The sequence below is a fragment of the Triturus cristatus genome, chromosome 7 (genome assembly GCF_964204655.1).
Source record: "Triturus cristatus chromosome 7, aTriCri1.1, whole genome shotgun sequence".
NCBI lineage: Eukaryota > Metazoa > Chordata > Amphibia > Caudata > Salamandridae > Triturus > Triturus cristatus.
The window spans coordinates 1284354321-1284375077 of record NC_140590.1 but is presented as its reverse complement, the minus strand read 5'-3'; the positions used below and the strand labels follow the sequence as shown (position 1 = coordinate 1284375077).

Here is a 20757-nt window from a genome sequence, read left to right as displayed (position 1 = left end):
TCTGAGCATTCTTTTCATGTTCTCTCTCCCGCTTATAGTTCACACCGTCCTGTATGGCGTTGCTCAAGCTCTAACTTGTATAACATATGTACCAAGCCTCTAGCTCAGGTTGTAGAATCTTTAGAGCTTATGCTGGAATCATATGCTCACAACACTCATTTTGTACTTTCCCTCTCGACCATTCTATCACTAGACATGGCCAATTTGCAAAAAGACATGCTTGCGGTGGCAGAGTGGATGACTAACTGCCTACGCCTGAATTCTAACAAGACCGAGATTCTTCTTGTTGACAAATGGAGTAATTTTTGGGATGACCATTGATGGCCTTCCTCCCTTAGGCCCTCCCCCAAACCCAAGTCTTCTATTAAAACCCTAGGAGTGTGGATGGATCACACTCTGAACTTTGAGGTCCAAGCTAAATCTGGTATTGGCACCTGTTGTGGACTCCTGAGAAGTCTTAAACGTATTCAGGGCTTTTTTGACCCACATATCCATCAAATTATCATTCAGGCGGTTCTTCTGTCTTGGCTGGACAATTGTAACATTCTCTACTTAGGATCCAATAAATATGTCATGAAAAGACTCCAGCTAGTCCAGAATGCAGCTGTTAGGCTGCTCTTCTCCATTCCTAAGTTCTGCCCTGCTTCAGGCCTTTTGAGCAGGTTACACTGTCTCCCTGTGGAGAAGCGTATTCATTTTAAGACTCTTTGCATCGCCCATAAGATTCTTTACTCACAGGGGCCTCCTATTCTGAGCTAACCTATTTCATCTTACCATCCCACATGCTCTTTGCAGAACATTGCTAAAGTCCCTCGAGTCAGGAGAGTCAGAGTGGATGGCAATTCTTTTTGTGCCCTGGCCCTCCCCCTCTGGAACCTTATGTATAGGTTTACTACTTTTTAATTTGTGAAAGTGAAAGAATCTTAACATCCACCCACCTGCCATTTCTGGCCAAGAAGGGAGGTTCAATTCATGTCTTGTTGTCTGTTTCATTGTGTAAGGAGGCAGATTTAAAATGTGTTTTAAACTGCAACTCCCCAAGAGAGAGACACGCCTTAGTTCAGATTGCTGTCTCTATGGCATGCATATGTTTGGTTTTTTTAAACGTTGATTAAGCTGTTCTTTACTTGCTGGAAATCGCTATCCTGCTGCTATAAATCTCGGGGGCGGATCAGGAACTGGGGAATTGTTTTTAGCATTGTACAGCACCTTTTAAAATTGATTGAGAAACAGTTTTTACTGCTTTTAAAATCGATTTGCACTTTATAAAAACAAAACTCGCGTTAACTACTCCCCGCCGATACCACCTCCTAGGGCTCCGCACATCCGCTCTGCTAAAGCGGTCTGGTGCCCAGAGGGGGAACAGCTGCTGCCACGCAGAGCTGATTGGTTGGTAGGTTGAAGGGGAGTAGTTCAAAGCCACGCCTAAGGGAAGCCCGTCTGCGCCCATCCGTGTCTGACCGGGGCCAGGGACCAGAACCCCTGGTCAAATTCAGGCTCACACAGGGGCAGAATTGCAGACTATAGCCTCAGGGAGTCATGCCCTTAACATAGAGGCAGTAGAGAAGCTGAGAGCTAAAAATCTTTTGAGAAGCAATGAGGTGGGAGGATCTATCACCTTGCGCACAGTCCCCCATACTATCACCTCACCTAGCAACTCACTAGGTTTGAAAGTGGCAGTCCTTAATACGCATTACCTGCAGAAACACTACCTAGAAGTCTTTTCACTCCTCCAGGATGGAGACATAGACATCCTAGCACTCACTGAAACATGGTTGGGTGACACTTCAGTTCCAGACATCATCGCTGCCCTCTCTGGGAATTTCGATGCTTTCTGGCAAAACAGACAAGGAAAGAAGCGGGGAGGGGGCGTAGCCATTCTGTTTAATAAACGGATAATGGCCACCAAAGTAGTGGCAGAGAGCATTGACAATGCAGATATACTAGCGGTCAAAATCTCACTTAAATCGTCCTGCCTACTACTGCTGGTGGTATATCACCCCCCCCCCCCTCCACGGTCAACCCCCAGCTTTAACGATCTGTTTACAGAGTTTATCACTGACCTCTGCTTACGATACAAATGACTTTTTGTGGCGGGTGACGTTAATTATTAATGGGATAAAGCTCCAAAGGAGCCACTCGCTAGCCAGTTTGAGACAGGAATGTGCACAATGGGGCTCCACCAACTGGTGGACGCACCGACTCACTCAAAAGGGCACATCCTGGATCTCATCTGGACCTTGCAACCGTGGACCAGGCTAATAGCCATCAGCCCCTGTGCATGGTCGCACCACGCACTACTCAGCTGTTGGGTTCCAACAGATGGCCAATTATCTCAACCACCCCCAGATTGGAGAAAGGTGCGAAATTGGAAAAAAATAGAAGCTGAGAACTTAATAGAAACCCTACTCATGATCCCATCCCCTAAACTCAAACCAGGGAATCTTGACCAGGAGAGTGAAGCCCTGACAAACACTCTACGCTGTGCCATAGATAAAGTGGCACCAGAGCGAAGAGATAGAGTGAGAGATAAAGGGAAAGGGGCCCCTTGGTTTAATGAGAGACTGAGGGCATTGAAACAAAGCCTCCGCCACACCGAGAGGTGGTGGCGGAAAGTGTACGACCCAGCGATAATGACAACCTATAAATCCATGCTTACTACGTATAAAAAATCCATCATTGTCAGGAAAGCCGAATACTACGAGGCGAGAATCACAGACGCACCCAATAAGCAGAAAGAGACCTTTAGAATACTGAAAGAACTCAGTCAAAAATTGGAGGTGAAATCTGCAGCCGTACCCCTAGATTGCAACACATTCCAGACCTACTTCCTCCAAAAGGTCAGGGACATCCTCTCTGAGATTGACAATACTCCCATCAATCAAGTTCCACTAGTCCAGAATCAGCCCCCCCCCTTCTGGGAAGCAACTCTCCACCTTCTCCATGCTGGATTCTATGTCACTGACACAGCTGATGAACCACACCAAATCGGGTTCCCCCGCAGACCCGTGCCCCCCAAGGATTTTCCAAATGGCCCTCCCCGGCCTCGAAAAGCAGCTCCTCGCCCTACTGAACAACTCCTTGGAGACTGGCCACCTACCTTCCAACCTGAAGGAAACCAGGGTCACCCCCCTCCTAAAGAAACCTGGAGCAGATGCCACTAGCCACAAGAACTATAGGCCCATCTCCCAGCTCCCTTTCTTGTCAAAGTGATAGAACAACATGTTCTCAAAAACACTTTCATCATTCCTGGAGGATAACCAACTGCTCCAGAAGCGACAAGCTGGGTTTAGAGCCCACCACAGCACGGAACTGGTGATGTTGTCGGTCCATAATGATCTCAGAATCATGACGGACAACAAAAAAAAGAGCGCCCGGATTCTATTAGATCTATCACATGCTTTCGAAACGGTCAACAACACCCTGCTGTTGGATCGATTTGCAGACCTGGGTATTCATGGGCCGGAACACCAGTGGCTAGCTTCCTTTCTGGCAGAGCAGTCCCAGAGGATCCAGTTAGGGGAGCGGGTATCAGACAGAGGCACCCTCACCTGCGGCATCCCTCAAGGCTCCCCACTGTCCCCGCTCCTCTTTAACATCTACCTCCAGCCTCTGGTGACAGCCCTAGACCACATGGACTGCCGAGTTTTTACCTATGTGGACGACACCCAGCTCATTCTCCAGATTGACAATTCCAGCTATGCCCAGGTCGTGGATGACTGCCAACTCACTGAAAATCAATCCCGATAAAACTGAAGTACTTGTCATCCCCACGAAAGACAACCCTTGGCGCGATCATTTCTGGCCCCAAGAGCTGGGTGCCACCCCCACACCAGTACATGCCGTAAAAAGCCTTGGCATAAAAATTGATGGAGTAGCAACAATATTCATAATTAAATTTAACTAACGCTCCTGTTGTTGTCGTCAATATTCTAAAATCAAATTGTTTAGATGCTCTCCCCAACTTAAATTTCTTGTTTACAGTAAACCAAGACATTTATGTACATTCACTTATTTTTCTTTTTTATCTGCAAGATGGCATGTAAAATGTGCTTGCTTTGTCCCAAAAATCAAGATTTTTGTGTATCCACCTTTAACGTTACACTACGAGCGGAGAACACTCAATTTTGTTTTTGCAATCCAAATGCATTATAGTCCATTAATATCAAGCCATGCACATATATGGGGAAAGAGAGAGGGGCTTCCTCCATCTTTGGAGAAAAAGAGTTGACTGTCTTAAATTCATTGAAAGATCTGCTACTTAGGGACTAAAGAAAGCTACAGCTAAAATGCACCGTTGATGCAGACTGTGATTTATAACAATACATTTTGAGTGACAACCAAAAGAGTCTGTCTCTAGTTGGACACAGTTTGCATCATGAAGGACTTGAATAGCTGATTATAAACAAATGGGATTATTCTAAGTAGCGAATTTGATCCATAGACACCTACAACACAGCAAATCAAATTAATCTGTAACCTACTAGCAAATTGTTACAGGGCAAAAGTTAAAAGCTAGGCTTCCCTACTGTGCCCTTCTGTAGAACTGGAAAATTACCAGTTTATGCAACGCAATGAGAGACACGTGATAGTTGATAGGCCCACCAGTCAATTTTGCTATTAGTGCAAGAAGGGTAAAGATTATAATCACACCTAGGCCTGTAAATGGAACATCTAGCTTAACCTATGCAGTAGAAACTGCATTTGGTACTATTTCACTTATGGACACATTATTCGCAATATGTTATGTGACACTTTTTTATTTTATATATTAAGCATTCAGTCCAGTGGGCTTACAAGGCACACTTTATGTGAGACATACTAGTCAATAATATTGGGTTTGACAAGAAGTCAAAGGCATTTTTCCTTTCCATATGTCACTGCTGAGCTTTCAAACTGCAACCCAGTCAAGGTACAGTGACGCTCCTGGCAGCCATATAGTTTTATCACATGACTAGGCTGTAAATAAACAGTTTAGCCCACATATAGCATTTAACTCCCACTGCAGTGGTGTCTTTTCTGTGCCATCTACCATGACTATGGAGGAAATTAGAATACAACAATAGGTGAGTTCAGTGCACAGTACATAATTTAGAGTGAAACCAAGACTCTAAACCACTTTTAGCAGGTTCCTAAAGCCAGAAAACCCAGACAGAAAAATGGGTGATTGTGGGGATCCCGAAAGGCAAGACATGCTGTAACAGAGTTTGTTCACAGATTGACCTCGGCCCCTCGACCCCACTCCTTGTCACTAGAGACCGCGGATGCGGCTCACAGGTTACTGGCTTGCCATCCCTACAGCAGCCCACTACAATAGGCCACTCTGATTTCGAGACCGCTCCGCGACGCGAACATTTCAAACGCCTCCCTTAAGCTGTTACAGCCTTTATTAGGTCGACTCTGACCCAGCATCCAACTGCACAGACTGCGGCCATGGCTGTCTGCATCCTTTACTCTCCTTGTACTTGACCTGGACTTCTACTCGGTCTTCGCCTGGAACAAACATCCCCCAAGTCACTCTGACCTGGATCTAGGCAAAATGTATACAGGTATACCATTGTTAATGTCCTGATGATGATCCTATATCTTTTTAAAGGATCAAAACGCCGTTGACTTGTTGTACCCCATATACACCTCTTTATTTAATACTTATTATGTGTAATGGTGTCTCCACTATAATTTGTTTATCCTACCAAAATGTGTCTCATGCAAACAATTTACTCTGCCTAAGCCTTTTTGTTTCATGTTGTACGTCCTTCCCACTAAGTTGGATACAGGCTTGTGTCCCACTTTATTTGTTTCTTGCTGAATTTTGTGTATATTTAAGCAACTCTATATTAAAAACACATGTCCGCTGGACAGCTGTAAAATATAGTACTGATTGGGTCTATATTTATTATTTGCTCTCATCAATCCTTGTCTACGGACCACTGTCTTTAGAAATATTGATTATCCAAGGTCCCTGACCAACTTTATTTGGGTTCCCTTGTTCTTCATAACACATCCTTTCCTACAACTTCAAAAACAGTGTACCTCATTCACCTTGATTCAAAACCAGCCATACAATGTAATTGTTTCCAGAAGAGAAAGGTTTTTGTTTAGTAGAATTATTTTCAATATATTCATAACAAAGGTAAGAGCAGCTCTTGAAGGTCCTTAAAATTAGAGATCATAGTGTCATTTCATAATTTGGTATTTTGCAGATAGCAGAAGGTGACTAAACTAAAGACGGCCCCTGAAAGACAAGCTATAGAGTAGCAGAACCAGGGGAAAACAACTTCAAAAGTACACAGAACTGCCAACTCAATTTCTTAATATTGGTCTAACTAATCAAATATTAGTACACATAATATTGTCAAGAGACAGAACATACAAAACAGCATTGATTCAACAGATTTTTTTACAGCGTTTGTGCCTTTCACATGCATTGACAAAATCTTCTATAACATCATGTGAATAATAAAAAATCATATAAATGTGGCAAAACATATACTTAAATCATTTATGAAACAGGTAAATTATAATTTAGCGATGCCACTCGACAGCATGCGCATACAAAAACAATACATGTACACTCACTCATGTGTCAATCATACTTCACTCATTCTAACTCACTCAAGCCAACCTTAAAAATAGTTCAATATAGCACACCAGGCAAGACCCTACTACACAGTATGTGCTAACAATATGTGCTTACACACATGTCTTAGTATAACCAAATGTATTCTCTTATTAAGCAAATAGATTAGTGCCTGAGGACATAATTGATGATGTCCTTGGGTTAAATGTTTTACATGCAAATCTAGTTAAATATATTTTAATGGTTTGTGGCTTGAGTGAGTTAGAATGATTGAAGTTTGACTGACACATTTTTGAGTTTGTACGAATTGTTTTAGTATGAGAGGGTTGCTGGGTGGCATTTATAAATCATAATTTACGTGTTTCATACATGATTTAAGTATTTGTTTTTGGCCAAGTTAAGTGATTTTTGATTATCTACATGATGTTATAGAAGATTTTGTCAATTCATGTGAAAGGCACAAACGCTGTAGAAAAAATCTATTCACTAAATAATGCTCTTTTTATATGCTCTGTCTCGAGACTAAATTATGTATACTAATATTTTATGAGTTACACCAATATCAAGCAATTGAGTTGGCAGCTCTGTGTACTTTTGATAGTAGAAGATGATGCAAAAGCAAAGATAATCAATAATATCCAAGCTATCAATTGTTTTCTATTATTTCTAACTTTTTGGGCATCATCTGAATTTATTTCCAAATCTGCTGAATCATGCTTACTTTTAGAACTACGTTTGTACTGCATCTTGATACATGGTGTGCAGCTTAGCTGGACAAAAGTAATCTCTACAGGTTACTTAATAAGAACTTGTTCACCCTATCCGCTAAATATTTTTCACACAAAGACTAAATAGCTTGTCAATTCCATTCAAGTAGAGAATAGCGCAAATCTGTAGCCTATTTATTTGTGATGTTTTAATTTTTTTTAGGCATCTGAGATTGTCAAAAGGATAAAGTGGGCTCCTAGCATAATCAGTATATCAATCAAATTCTTTATTCGATGAAATTTCATCATAAAAGAGACAAATAAGCAATACAGTACAGTATGTAAGCTACCAAGCATAAAGTTTAAAATATATACAATGGTTTTCATTGCCCCATTATAAAATAGACACTAAAAACGTATCAGACATAGTGGAAATCCTAGCCATGGACTTTTCGCTAGTAGATGGACATAGGGGAGGTTTTGCAACGCCTCATGCGGGACCGCCACGCACTACCCAGGAATTTTGCGACTCCACAGACCATAGCAATTGAGGAAGTATCAGTGCTAAGTATCCGCAAGGCCATTCTATGGCATCTAAGGCCCAACCCCTTACATAGCGGCTTTAACCAGATCCTCCTGGCTACCCTGTAAGCTGGGCAAGCAAAAAAGAAATGCGCCACAGACTCTGTAGGGGCTGTGCAGCCAGGGCATGAATTCGATCGGCCATCTTGCTTTTTCCACCCCGAAGTGAAATCGTTTACTGGGAGGATCCCAAACCTAACCTTCAGATAAAGAGCTCTGTCCCAGGGCAGCTCGATGTAATCCAAGAGTGGTTCGAAACTCCTAACCCATTTAAATGACAAAAATCGCTCTGTTAGAAGGCCCCCTAAACTACTAGAGAGGGTCTCCTTCTGAACTAGATCCCAGTACAGTTGTTTAATCACTAACTTGGGTGGAGGTGATTGGCTTTCCCAGGAGTCACTCAAACCCAGAAGGACTACCATCCGCTTCAGGTTGCTCAGCCACTTAATCCTATTGTTGGAATTAAGCAGGATTAGTTCGTCTAGGGCGGCGGCATATTCCTGAAGCTCCCTTGTCCTTCGTAAGCGAACCCAAAAAAGTAACGGGCGCAAGCGCACTAGAGCCTTAAGAGGTCGCCTGCCCATATCTGCCCGTAGAGGGATTAACGGGGTGGATACTGGGAGGGCAACCGCATCTCTCATGAACTTGTTTTCAGATCTATCTAACTCAGTAGTATTTTCAAACCCCCATAGTTCAGAGCCGTATAAGGCGGTTGGGAGAACTTGGCCCTCATAGATAGTAAGGAGCGGAGATAGGGGCTTACTCTTAGATTTTCGGTGTTCTCTCATAACCGCCCCAGAAACTCTTTTATAGTTTAACAGCATTTTGGCCAAGTGGTCCTTCCAGCTCATGCGATTGTTGACCCTAATACCCAAGTAATCAAAGGAGTCTACCAGCTCCAAGGGCTCCCCATTAAGTAGAAAATTATTCCTAAATCTGGTGGAAGGAGCCAAGGCCATGAGCTTGGTTTTTAGAGTGTTGATGATAAGGCCTCTATCGCTACAGAATGTGCTAAAACGATTCAAAAGCTTTTGGAGGCCTGACGGGGACTTTGAGATCAAGATGGTGTCATCCGCGAAGAGGAGTGTGGTTTTTTTTTCACCTGCCAAGGATGGAGCATCAGCTGGTTCCCCTCTCAGATAGTCCACCACTCCATTCACAAAAAGAGAGAACAGCGTTGGAGCCATAACACATCCCTGGCGTACACCCCTCTTCACGGGTATCTTCTCAGTCAATTGGCCTTGGGTACCCCACCTAATCCTAGCATAGTTCCCCTTGTGGAGTTGCACAATAAAGCCCAAAAGGGGTCCTGGGAACCCCATATTCTCCAGAACTTCCCACAACCTCTCACGAGGGACCAGGTCGAAGGCCATCCTGATATCTATGAAAGCCAGGTATAAACTACCTTTATTGATGATAACCGTCTTCCAATAGATCGCAAAGAGGCGAAAGACCTGGTCCATCGTACCCACCTTTTGGCGGGACCCAGCTTGGAGATGGGACAAAACATGCCTCTCTTCCAACCAGATGCCTACCCTCATAATACTTACCCTGCCAACCACCTTCTGTAACACATCAATCAAACTGATTGGTCTGTAGTTGGCAGGGTCGTCTCAGGCACCCTTCTTAAAGACCGTGATTACCTCCGCTCCCTTCCACGAGTCTGGAACGGGGTATCCGTTGGAAATCAGGTTCATTATTTTTGCAATAAGTTTGGCCTATAGCTCCGGTTCCTCCAAAAGGAGGTCTCCGGGAATCCCATCTGGGCCAGCAGCTTTCTTCGGGGTAAGATGTCTGATAGCCAGCACCACCTCAGAAGACAAAAAGGGGTCCTTGACCGGTTGCAAGGGAGGGGTCCTGAAAACATAGTCAGGGGGAGAAAGGGACACTTCTGACCCACCATACAGCGTAGAAAAGTGAGATTGCCATTGCTGGCTGGTTATGTGACTGTCTAGAGAGCAAGAGCTATTCAGCCTTGCTTTGTTGATCAGATCCCAAAACAGCGATGAGTTCTTTCTTTTGGAAGCTGCCTTGAGGTCTTGCCAGCGTTGTTCCTCCCACTCTCGTTTAGCTTGCTCCAAAGCCCTTGCATATTCTTTCCTGGCTACACTAACCAGAGGTTGACTCTTTTTACGCAGGGCAGTTCTAATCTCATTTCTTTTAACCTTACAATGGGCCGAGTACCAGGGGTTACTTGCTAAAGTTGTATTATTTTCCCTGCTGCCTCCCCTGCCCTTTTTATTTTCAATTGAAAAGAATTTCCCAACTTCCTCTACAGTGTTTTTGTACGCCTGTACAAAGGACATACCCTGGGCGGTCGCTGGTTCCTGGACAAGCACCGCCAATTCTGTAGTCAAATCTTCAACATGCGCCCTGATCTTTACCAAGTTGTAAACCTGCAATTGAACTTTCTCCCATTTCAACCTACGGTTGCCCTGGAATGGTATCACCTCATTGGTGGACCTCGGGTAGGCTAGCCTCCTGTTGATGTTCCGCTTCCCCCATCTTAACGTCATACATAAAGAATTGTGATCACTGTCCTGTGAAGGAGTCGCCTCCATATCTACTAAGTCACACCACAGTGTCACATCTAGTAAGATGTAATCAATTCTTGATGGGCTACTTAGCCTATTAAAGGTCATCACACCATCGGGGTCGGAGGGAGTCCTACCGTTAAGAGCTCTAAGGTTGTATTCCACAATAAGGGAATTAATCTGTATAACCTTTGTTGACCATTTTTTAATTGGGGCCAAGGACAAGGTCGGAATAGACCATCTAGAGTCCGCCTCCTCAATACCCAAGGGATCGTCACCTTCAAGTGGTTCAAAGGTACAGTTAAAATCCCCTCCCACAATAATTTTAGAGGAAGGGGGGCAATTGGCTAATGCTTGATCTAAGATAGATACGGTGCTTGAGTTTGTATCCCCTGTATTCCCTCTTGCATAGATGTTGAATAGCTCTATCCTACTGCCCTTATTTAATCCCTCGAATGAAATGTGTTGAATGTCCCAACACCCAGAATCATGAGTAGTTACTGCCCAGTTCAGGGCGGTCTTGATCCATACATGTAGACCCCCAGCTGGTATACCCCTTCCACTACTCTGAGCTGGAATAAAAAAAGTGGTATATCCTGATTTATGTAATGGAAGTGTGCTCCAAGTTTCTTGGAACATACATACATCAAATTTTTCGATGAAGATGTTCCATTCCGGTAGAGCCAGCTTTCTTTGCAGACCAGCCACATTCCATGAGACCAGATGTATGACCTTATTATCAGCTAAATGCAGTTTGGAAGGGACCCCCACATTCATATACGGGTCAAGCGAGGTTTGGGCACTTATAGAATCTGCTTGGATTAAGGGGTCTAGCAACCTGGGGTCTGCAGCACTAAAGCCCGAGGGTGCGAGTGAGTAGGGGGATACAGTCCTGCCAGTAGCAATTCCAATTGGCGGGGTTAAGCCTGTGATCACAGGGAAAGATCCAGAGTCTTCCAGACACATCTCGCGAGTGCCAACCTCAAGACTGGGTGAACCTACTCGTCCCTCTCGGCCCTGAGGAGACATTAACCTTCAATCACAGTCTGCCAAGCTAGAGAGGGCTTCGAACCGGTTCGCTGTCTCTAAGGGAGTGGAGGGCCTCAAATGGCCCCATCCTCTCTTGTAGTTCCTGGTGGATCTAGGGGGAATAAAGTTCCACCTTGTAGGATCAGCAACACGGGTAGTATGTGGGGCGTATGTCAACTAGCTAGGTGTAAATGTACCTATTGGAGTGGGGTACGATAAGACCTACTTATTTATATGGGAAGGGGGGAACACCAACGATCTGGGGTAAAAGTAAGTTAACGCGCGTGGGATGATGCCATTGTTACCGTTTTCGGGGGGCCAATCCAAGATGTGCTTAACTGCTCGTGGGTCTCTAAAATTTACTACCACGATGTCTCCCTCGATGTTTTTACTTTTACCACCCAGCCATGGGAGACGTCTGACGTGTAATATCTCCCCGTTGATGTTCTCCTCAATTGGTCTATGACTACTAAGCCAATACATGGTTTTATTTTTTAGCTTGGTATACCCTTCTCTTTTATTATCCATCAAAGGTGGAACCCCAGTCAAAACAACCACCAAGGGCATAGCTTCGGGAGGCAGGTCAACTTGTGGCATGTTATTTGTTATGGGCTTGTCAGTACTGGAACTTTCCCTCTTGTCCCGCAAAGTGATTATGTGGGCATTCATTCCTCCCCCCTCTAGATCATCCAATGTGGTCGCTCCCTGGGAGCTCCCAGTCGTGGAGGGCAGTGACCCATAGTGAATCGCAGCTAACTGGTTAGGTGGCTGAACTATAGCCTTGGAAAAGTGGGGATTGGGGTTAGGTACCTCAGCTATAGGATCTAAGCCACTAGAAGCAGCCACCTTCCCCTGTCCTATCGTCAGTTCTGTTTTCTTACTTATAACGGATTCTAAGTCCGCAAGTCTTTTCTCGACTCTTAATAAGCTTTCAATAAGCGGTGCGATAAGGGACTTGATCACCTGGCCCCAAACGTCCTGGTAGACAGCAGAAGAGGTAGCTAATGGTAATGAATCAACAGAGATGAAACCTGACTCATAAGGGGGCGCTTCGGGTTCTAGGGTGGCTATTGAAGCTGGAAGGGGCGATTTAGATGTAATAATCGCTTCGTCTGCTGTCCCTTTTGCTAAATTTATGGTCTTCAATGCATGTTTCCCAAAATCAGAGTGGTTGATCTTAAGTTTAGCTGAGACTCCCCCTTTCTTGCATCTTCTCTTACTCGGTGGTGGATCAAGAGACTTAACTGCTTTGAGCGGCTTAATATACTTCTTGGCCTGTTTAACAAGAGGTAGCGTGGATTTATTTACAACTTGGGGAGAACTAGAAGAACCAGGGACATGATTTTCATGAATGTCCTGCTCATTAGGAGCAGTAGGTGTGAGGGCACATTCCCTTAGCGGGAGAGGATCACTCGACTGTATAAGAGGGTCAGCTATGGCATTACAACTGTCACCAACACAAAAGGGGGCCTGGAAGTTAGAGTTTTCGGGAGTCCTAAGCTTTAGATTTTCAGTGGAGCGACGACGCTCAGTTCTGCGTTTGGCCAAGGTATTGACCTTTTCCTCCTCATGTAGCACCCTTTTGAAGTAGGTATCTAACGGGCCGGCTGACATAACCCCCGTCAGTTCGTGTACAGCTTTAGTAGAGCTGTTGGTCATGGTAGGAGAGTATCGCAGGGTGTGCGCATATGCAGGCACTACAAGGTACTAACGGGTTAATAACCAAGCCCAGCCCGGCCTCACTCGGCCTCTGAGGGCCTAAGAGGGCCCACCCTTTGCCCGGGCTTCGCCCCGGGCTACGTCCCGCGCGCGTCCCGCTTACGCGTGGAAACAAGGCTGAGCTATAGGGACTGGGGGAAATAGGGGAGGGGCCGGGAAGAGGAGACAAGAGCCCAGGTATGTAGCGAGCAGTGGCGAGCCTACGAGCGGCTCCCGCGAAGCGGGGGCCGCGAGGCGTTAAGAGCCGGCTGGAGGAGGGGCCGGGAAGAGGAGACAGCTGCGAACACCGCCAAGCAGCCTGGTCCTCGCAGTCCCGGATTGGAATGCACAAAGTTAAAAACACCCCCCAATCAGCACAGCGTCCACGGCAGGGTCCTCAATGCTCCACGAAATCCAGCAACAAGAGCCCAGGTATGTAGCGAGCAGTGGCGAGCCTACGAGCGGCTCCCGCAAAGCGGGGGCCGCGAGGCGTTAAGAGCTGGCTGGAGGAGGGGCCGGGAAGAGGAGACAGCTGCGAACACCGCCAAGCAGCCTGGTCCTCGCAGTCCCGGATTGGAATGCACAAAGTTAAAACACCCCCCAATCAGCACAGCGTCCACGGCAGGGTCCTCAATGCTAATCAGTATATCTCTGTGGTGGAACATTTCATAATCAGAAGAGTTATGGTCCACCATTGTAACACAGCGTATAACTGACTGAAATTGATAAAGCTAGTACCTGGTCAATTTAGGAATATTCAGAAGCAAGAATTCCAATTTACATAATTTTGAAACTCTCAATCCTTTATCAAGTAAAGGATATTGGCAAGAAAACTTTTGTACTTTTGTTTCTAAGGCTAATAACATTGTTTCTTGTTTTTTGCCACCTGACTTATGTCAAACTTGGCCAGCATAGATTTGGAAAGGCTTGAACCATGACAGTTTTTAATGGTATCTAGAAGAGATGTATTGAACTATAATTAATTAGAACAATTTACAGAGTGGTTACCCTGAAAATGTGGCACAGATCCTGCCCTCGTGGATCCATAATCATCCTATGATGGACACCCGTGCCCTATGCTATTTTTTTATTAAAGTATTTAGAGCCAGGAGAAATATGAGTAGTTCCTATAACTGCTAGATACATTGCTTCTACCCAAGACAAACCATCAGGTTAACAACAGAACCTAATTAATTTACACCATCATGTTTTAATGATTTAATTCCGGTAAGGCTATTCCTTCTTTTGGTTGCGGTAAACTAAATACTCGCATAGCTACTGTATGGGGCTTTCGTGTTAAATAGGAGTGAAAATGTTGTCTTGTTTATGCATATCACAAGCTTCTTTGGAACTTTAGATCAGACATTCACAAACTTAATATAGTTGGAGGGCAGAATATCCTAGTAAATTTGAGCCATCATGCACCATTTCAATCTGTTCCAATGTACTATTCTGTTGCAAACATCATGAGATTGCAATAATTTAAAATGCTTTCTTCCTCCTTATGTTAGTGATAAAAGTAGTGGAATTGAGTTCAATAATATTGTATATTTGCATGTGTCAAAAGATGATCCATTTAATTTTGTACGTAATATCTCTAATATCACTCTATCATTCCGTTTCTCCACTTCTCCAGGGATCACAGGAGATTGGAAGAACAACTTCACTGTGGCACAAAGGGAACGATTTGAAGAAGACTACCAAAAGAAGATGGCCACGTGTGGTCTGAACTTCAGAGATGAGCTCTGAGGTTCAACCCTGTGCTTTGGGCTCATGTTTTGAGGTTCAACCCTGTGTCCCGGCCTCGTTTTTTATCACCATGTGAAACCTCGCCTTGAGTTGCAACCAGCTGTCTCATCAACACTCAGCAGTGTCATTCTAAGGAACACTGAGTTTTCATTAAGGGCCTAAACACAATCTTAAAGCAATGCAATCTATTTTCATGGTATACGCTCCACAAAGGTTTAATTCTGTTACCTAGATAGTTTGCAAGATCTGTTCACCTAACCATTGCGGTGTAACCTACTTTCATGATGGCCATCTGATGTTCCACCCTTCTAGTAATAGGATCTGCATTATTAAATCAATTACCAATATGAAACAAATATAGTATTTTCACATTTAACTTGCAGTTGTGTCACCAGAAATGTAGTAATATTTCTCAAACCATTATATATGATAAAATTACAGAACCGCTTCACAATAACATAAGACTCAATTTATGCATACAGCTGCTGCGCTCCTTTATGATACTATTTCCAAAACTAAATGATTTACATACACATCAGTCAAAAACAAATTGGGGTAAGATTTGGACCTTATGTCTAGTATGCATAATTTAGCACATATGCTAATGAGAATAATTTTTTTTATATCTGAATAGTCAATGCACAATCTACTTTATTCACCATGGCCGTCAATTAGCCAGAGAAAAATAGGTGTCAGCTGAACATTGTTATTGAGTGAAGGAATTTAATAAAGATTTTTCTGTTACTTAAAGAAATTAAAAAAGATTCAATGTAAATAATTAAACAGATACAGTCACACCGGTAGTGACTTATTTCTTCATGAAATTTCTTTGTGGTATGCGGGATCACCCCAATTCATTTACTAGAGGCAATCCATTTTGTGTTGGGTGCTGCATAACTGCTGGAGATTATTATGTTTCCTCTGGGAAGTTGGCTGTGCCCTTGGGTAGTTCCTTCAAATTATGCTGTTTCTTCTGGACCCCAGATTTGAGCACGTTTAAAATTACTTTCTTGCATCTACTCAGAAATATCTTTAGTTGAGCACACACTATTAAAAACAGAATTTCTGAAAACTCAACAGTTCTGGTAGTATTCAGTAATTTCCCTTATCTATTAACTTCATTATGCTGAGTCCAAGTCTTCCTGGTCACTGTCATTAATAAGTGTGGTTTACCAATGTCCAGGAAAGAGGATTGCCAAACCTATTAAAAGTTTAAAAGAGATTAAATGTTCCCCCAAATTCACCTCTGTGGTTGGCTTGACATAAATAAAAACAAAAGAAGGCCGTCCTGGCAATGATGACCCTTGGCAGCTCAAGCAGTGATGCAATTAGAGGTCAACATGTTTCTTGCCTTACATGGTCCAACAGGATCTTAGGAAATTCTTAAGGACCGAATGTTAAACCTAACCTACACCTGATTGGGAATAGAGATGTAGTATTACTATAGGTACCCAATCATCAATTCATCCGTATGGTGTCAACTATACCTTATGTGGTAAAGGACAAATATAATCCGACCTTAATAGAAAAGACAGCTTATAAAAGGTATCATCAAAATGGAAAGTAGGGTGATACCTACCATCATTACATGGAATATGCATTAGACCGTAATAGTTACAAACATGCCATAGGCGAAATCACGCATATCTGTGATGAGTGCATGCATAAATAGGCATTTGCAAAGCAATAAGGTGCCGATCACGATCCGGTAAAAAAATAGCCCGTACGACTCGTATCCGGTCTTTTTACCGTACGAATCGTACAAGTGCCGCACAAACTGCCAATTACGATTCGCATGCGAAAAAGACCATACGAATCGCATTGGGAATTATTCCCCACACGTCCTCGGGTCGGAAAATGTGTTCGACACGTCCTCGGACGATTTACCGTACAAATGTGAAAAGTGAAGTCCGACCGCGGAATCACGATCCATCCCGTGCGTCCGATGTTACAACCGTATGGAAAAAACACCGTCCGCACCGAACTCCCATAGCAACCATGGAGACATGTGCCCGTATACGTGCCCAACACTCCCCCCAGACCCCGTACGGTCGAGTCGTACCCCCCCCGTGTATGTACACCCCCACCCGTGTATGTACACCTGTGTACGTGTCGTACCCCCCCCTGTACGTTCGTGTCGTACCCCCCCGTATTTACACCCGTGTATGTTAGAGTCGTACCCCCCCCGTGTATGTATACCCCCACCCGTGTATGTATACCTGTGTACGTGTCGTACCCCCCCGTGTACGTTCGTGTCGTACCTCCCCCGTATTTACACCCGTGTACATTCGTGTCGTCCCCCCAGGTATGGACAGCCGTGTACGTGTCGTACCCCCCGTGTATGTACACCCGTGTACGTGTCGTACCCCCCCTGTATGTACACCCGTGTACCTGTCGTACCCCCGTGTATGTACACCCGTGTACGTGTCGTACCCCCCCTGTATGTACACCCCTGTATGTGTCATACCCCCCGTGTATGTACACCCGTGTACGTGTCCTACCCCCCGTGTATGTACACCCCTGTACGTGTCGTACCCCCCCTGTATGTACACCCCTGTATGTGTCGTACCCCCCGTGTATGTACACCCGTGTATGTGTCGTACCCCCGTGTATGTACACCCCTGTACGTGTCGTACCCCCCGTGTATGTACACCCGTGTACGTGTCGTACCCCCCGTGTATGTACACCCGTGTACGTGTCGTACCCCCATGTATGTACACCCCTGTACGTGTCGCTCGTACCCCCGTGTATGTACACCCGTGTACGTGTCGTACCCCCCGTGTATGTACACCCCTGTACGTGTCGTACCCCCCCTGTATGTACACCCCTGTACGTGTCGTACCCCCCGTGTATGTACACCCGTGTACGTGTCTTACCCCCGTGTATGTACACCCGTGTACGTGTCGTACCCCCGTGTATGTACACCCGTGTACGTGTCGTACCCCCCCTGTATGTACACCCGTGTACATGTCGTACCCCCGTGTATGTATACCCCTGTACGCGTCCTACCCCCCCTCTACGTTCGTGTCATACCCCCGTGTATCTACACCTGTGTACGTTAGAGTCGTACCCCCACCCGCGTATGCATGGAGCTTACCCCCACCACAACATTCTAAGTACGGAGCGCACCCCAGGCCCCAACATCACAACCGCATGTACGAGTCGTACCAAGCCACACACAAGGACAGCACTGTACAACAAAATGGCCCATGTACACACAGTACACACGCTAAAAACGCACGTACACAACCAGGACAAACCAAAACGACACAAGAATACACCATTCGAATGGCACAAAGCCACTAAACATGTCCAACAACCACTAAAACAACACATTCACTGACCTGCAACTGCCAAAAACAAACAGAGGCCCAAAACACCACCACTCCTTATAACACACCCACCCAAAGTTCAAACACAGCCACACCCACCAATGGACCAATAAAAAGGGCCAACACACACAAACCATGAGCCTTTGCAACAAACTCACTGCTGCCAGACCCCACAGACAACCTACAGCACCATACTAGAAGCTTTCCCACACCTTACACTTGCACACCTTCACACACACACCTTCACAAACACCCCCTCATCACATTCACACACACACCTGCACAACCACACCCACACACCCACAACCATCCACACACACCCCCCCCACCATCCACACCCACACCCCTCACCATGCCCACTAACAAGAATCCAAAGTTCACTAGCCGAGAGTTGGAGGTCCTTGTCGATGAAATCCTCAGAGTCGAGCCACACCTCTTTGGAACATTGGTCAGACAGACCACCATTTCAGAAAAAACAGCCATGTGGCAGACCATCGTCGATGCTGTGAATGCTGTTGCGGACACCAGAAGGAACAAGCAGGAATGCCAAGCCAGGTGGTACGATCTGCGGAGGAGGGTCCGAGCCAAGATGACGGATGAACACAACCAGGCCAACGTCACTGGAGGAGGGCCGTCCCGCAGACCCGTACACTACCATCCCTGGGAGGAGAGGGTGATGGCCATACTGCCGGTGGAGGCAGTCGAAGGATTAGGAGGACTCCGAGACCCGGGTGAGTACACAAACAACGCACCTCACATGGGGGGAACGTCATCCACAACCAAACTCACAAACAGGCACGCAACCACCCCAAGCTATCGCATGACTCAACCACACTCCATGAACACGCACATGCCACTGCCGCCACCATGCCCCATGCACCCAGCTGGACAATGTCAAGTCACAGGCCACAGAAGACACCAACACATGACACGGTAACTCGGATGGCAGGAGGGTGGGCCCCAAAAATCACATAGTGCAACTCAGAAGCAGACAACAATGCCCTCTGCCCATATGGCCTAGGTCACAGCCAGACAAACAGTGTGTCCCCACACAGGAAAGACTCGCCAGCAAATGGCGGACGCCTTGCATTAACACATGGGGGTGAAGGCACTGTTTTGCACATGACAGCAGCTAATGAACAGCCAATACTGTGAAAGAGTGGTAGCACACACCACCACAGCAGCAGCGCAGACACACACACTACACCCAATGGGTGCCTGGAGATCAGAAACAAACTCACAGCAACAATCCAAGGGCCATTCAAAGAACTGCTAACAGTGTGTGCCCAGGAAGCTGGGCTGAGGTGACAGAGGGTGACACACAGAGGGAGGGAGAGGGGGACAGAGAGGGAGGGAGACACAGGAAGACGGACAAGGGAGGAGGCCGACACACAGAGGGAGGGAGAGGGGGACACAGAGGGAGGGAGACACAGGGAGACGGACAGAGGGAGGAGGCCGAGACACAGAGGGAGGAGAGGGGGACAGAGAGGGAGGGAGACACAGGGAGACGGACAGAGGGAGGAGGCCGACACACAGAGGGAGGGAGAGGGGGACAGAGAGGGAGGGAGACACAGGGAGACGGACAGAGGGAGGAGGCCGACACACAGAGGGAGGGAGAGGGGGACAGAGAGGGAGGGAGACACAGGGAGACGGACAGAGGGAGAAGGCCGAGACACAGAGGGAGGGAGAGGGGGACAGAGAGGGAGGGAGACACAGGGAGACGGACAGAGGGAGGAGGCCGACACACAGAGGGAGGGAGAGGGGGACAGAGAGGGAGGGAGACACAGGGAGACGGACAGAGGGAGGAGGCCGAGACACAGAGGGAGGGAGAGGGGGACAGAGAGGGAGGGAGACACAGGGAGACGGACAGAGGGAGGAGGCCGACACACAGAGGGAGGGAGAGGGGGACAGAGAGGGAGGGAGACACAGGGAGACGGACAGAGGGAGGAGGCCGACACACAGAGGGAGGGAGAGGGGGACAGAGAGGGAGGGAGACACAGGGAGACGGACAGAGGGAGGAGGCCGAGACACAGAGGGAGGGAGAGGGGGACAGAGAGGGAGGGAGACACAGGGAGACGGACAGAGGGAGGAGGCCGACACACAGAGGGAGGGAGAGGGGGACAGAGAGGGAGGGAGACACAGGGAGACGGACAGAGGGAGGAGGCCGACACACAGAGGGAGGGAGAGGGGGACAGAGAGGGAGGGAGACACAGGGAGACGGACAGAGGGAGGAGGCCGACACACAGAGGGAGGGAGAGGGGGACAGAGAGGGAGGGAGACACAGTTAGACGGACAGAGGGAGGAGGCCGACACACAGAGGGAGGGAGAGGGGGACAGAGAGGGAGGGAGACACAGGGAGACGGACAGAGGGAGGAGGCCGACACACAGAGGGAGGGAGAGGGGGACAGAGAGGGAGTGAGACACAGGGAGACGGACAGAGGGAGGAGGCCGACACACAGAGGGAGGGAGAGGGGGACAGAGAGGGAGGGAGACACAGGGAGAGCAAATCAGCCTTGTGGTGTGTGGGAATGTCTGCTCGTCAGCAG

At 46.5% G+C, this 20757-nt stretch overlaps 2 protein-coding genes across 2 annotated transcripts in view; both read left to right on the top strand.

Moving 5' to 3' along the window:
• The window catches only part of LOC146811890 (sulfotransferase 1 family member D1-like), a 249934-nt gene extending 234527 nt beyond the window's left edge, over nucleotides 1-15407 (top strand). The window contains exon 8 of the mRNA XM_085618855.1: nucleotides 14767-15407. Within this exon, the coding sequence (XP_085474981.1) occupies nucleotides 14767-14879 (113 nt within the window). The 3' untranslated portion in view covers nucleotides 14880-15407. The remainder of the gene's footprint in view (nucleotides 1-14766) is intronic.
• Nucleotides 1-20757, top strand: part of LOC146811889 (sulfotransferase 1 family member D1-like) — a 502151-nt gene that overhangs the window by 190540 nt on the left and 290854 nt on the right. The gene's annotated exons all lie outside the window — the stretch shown is intronic.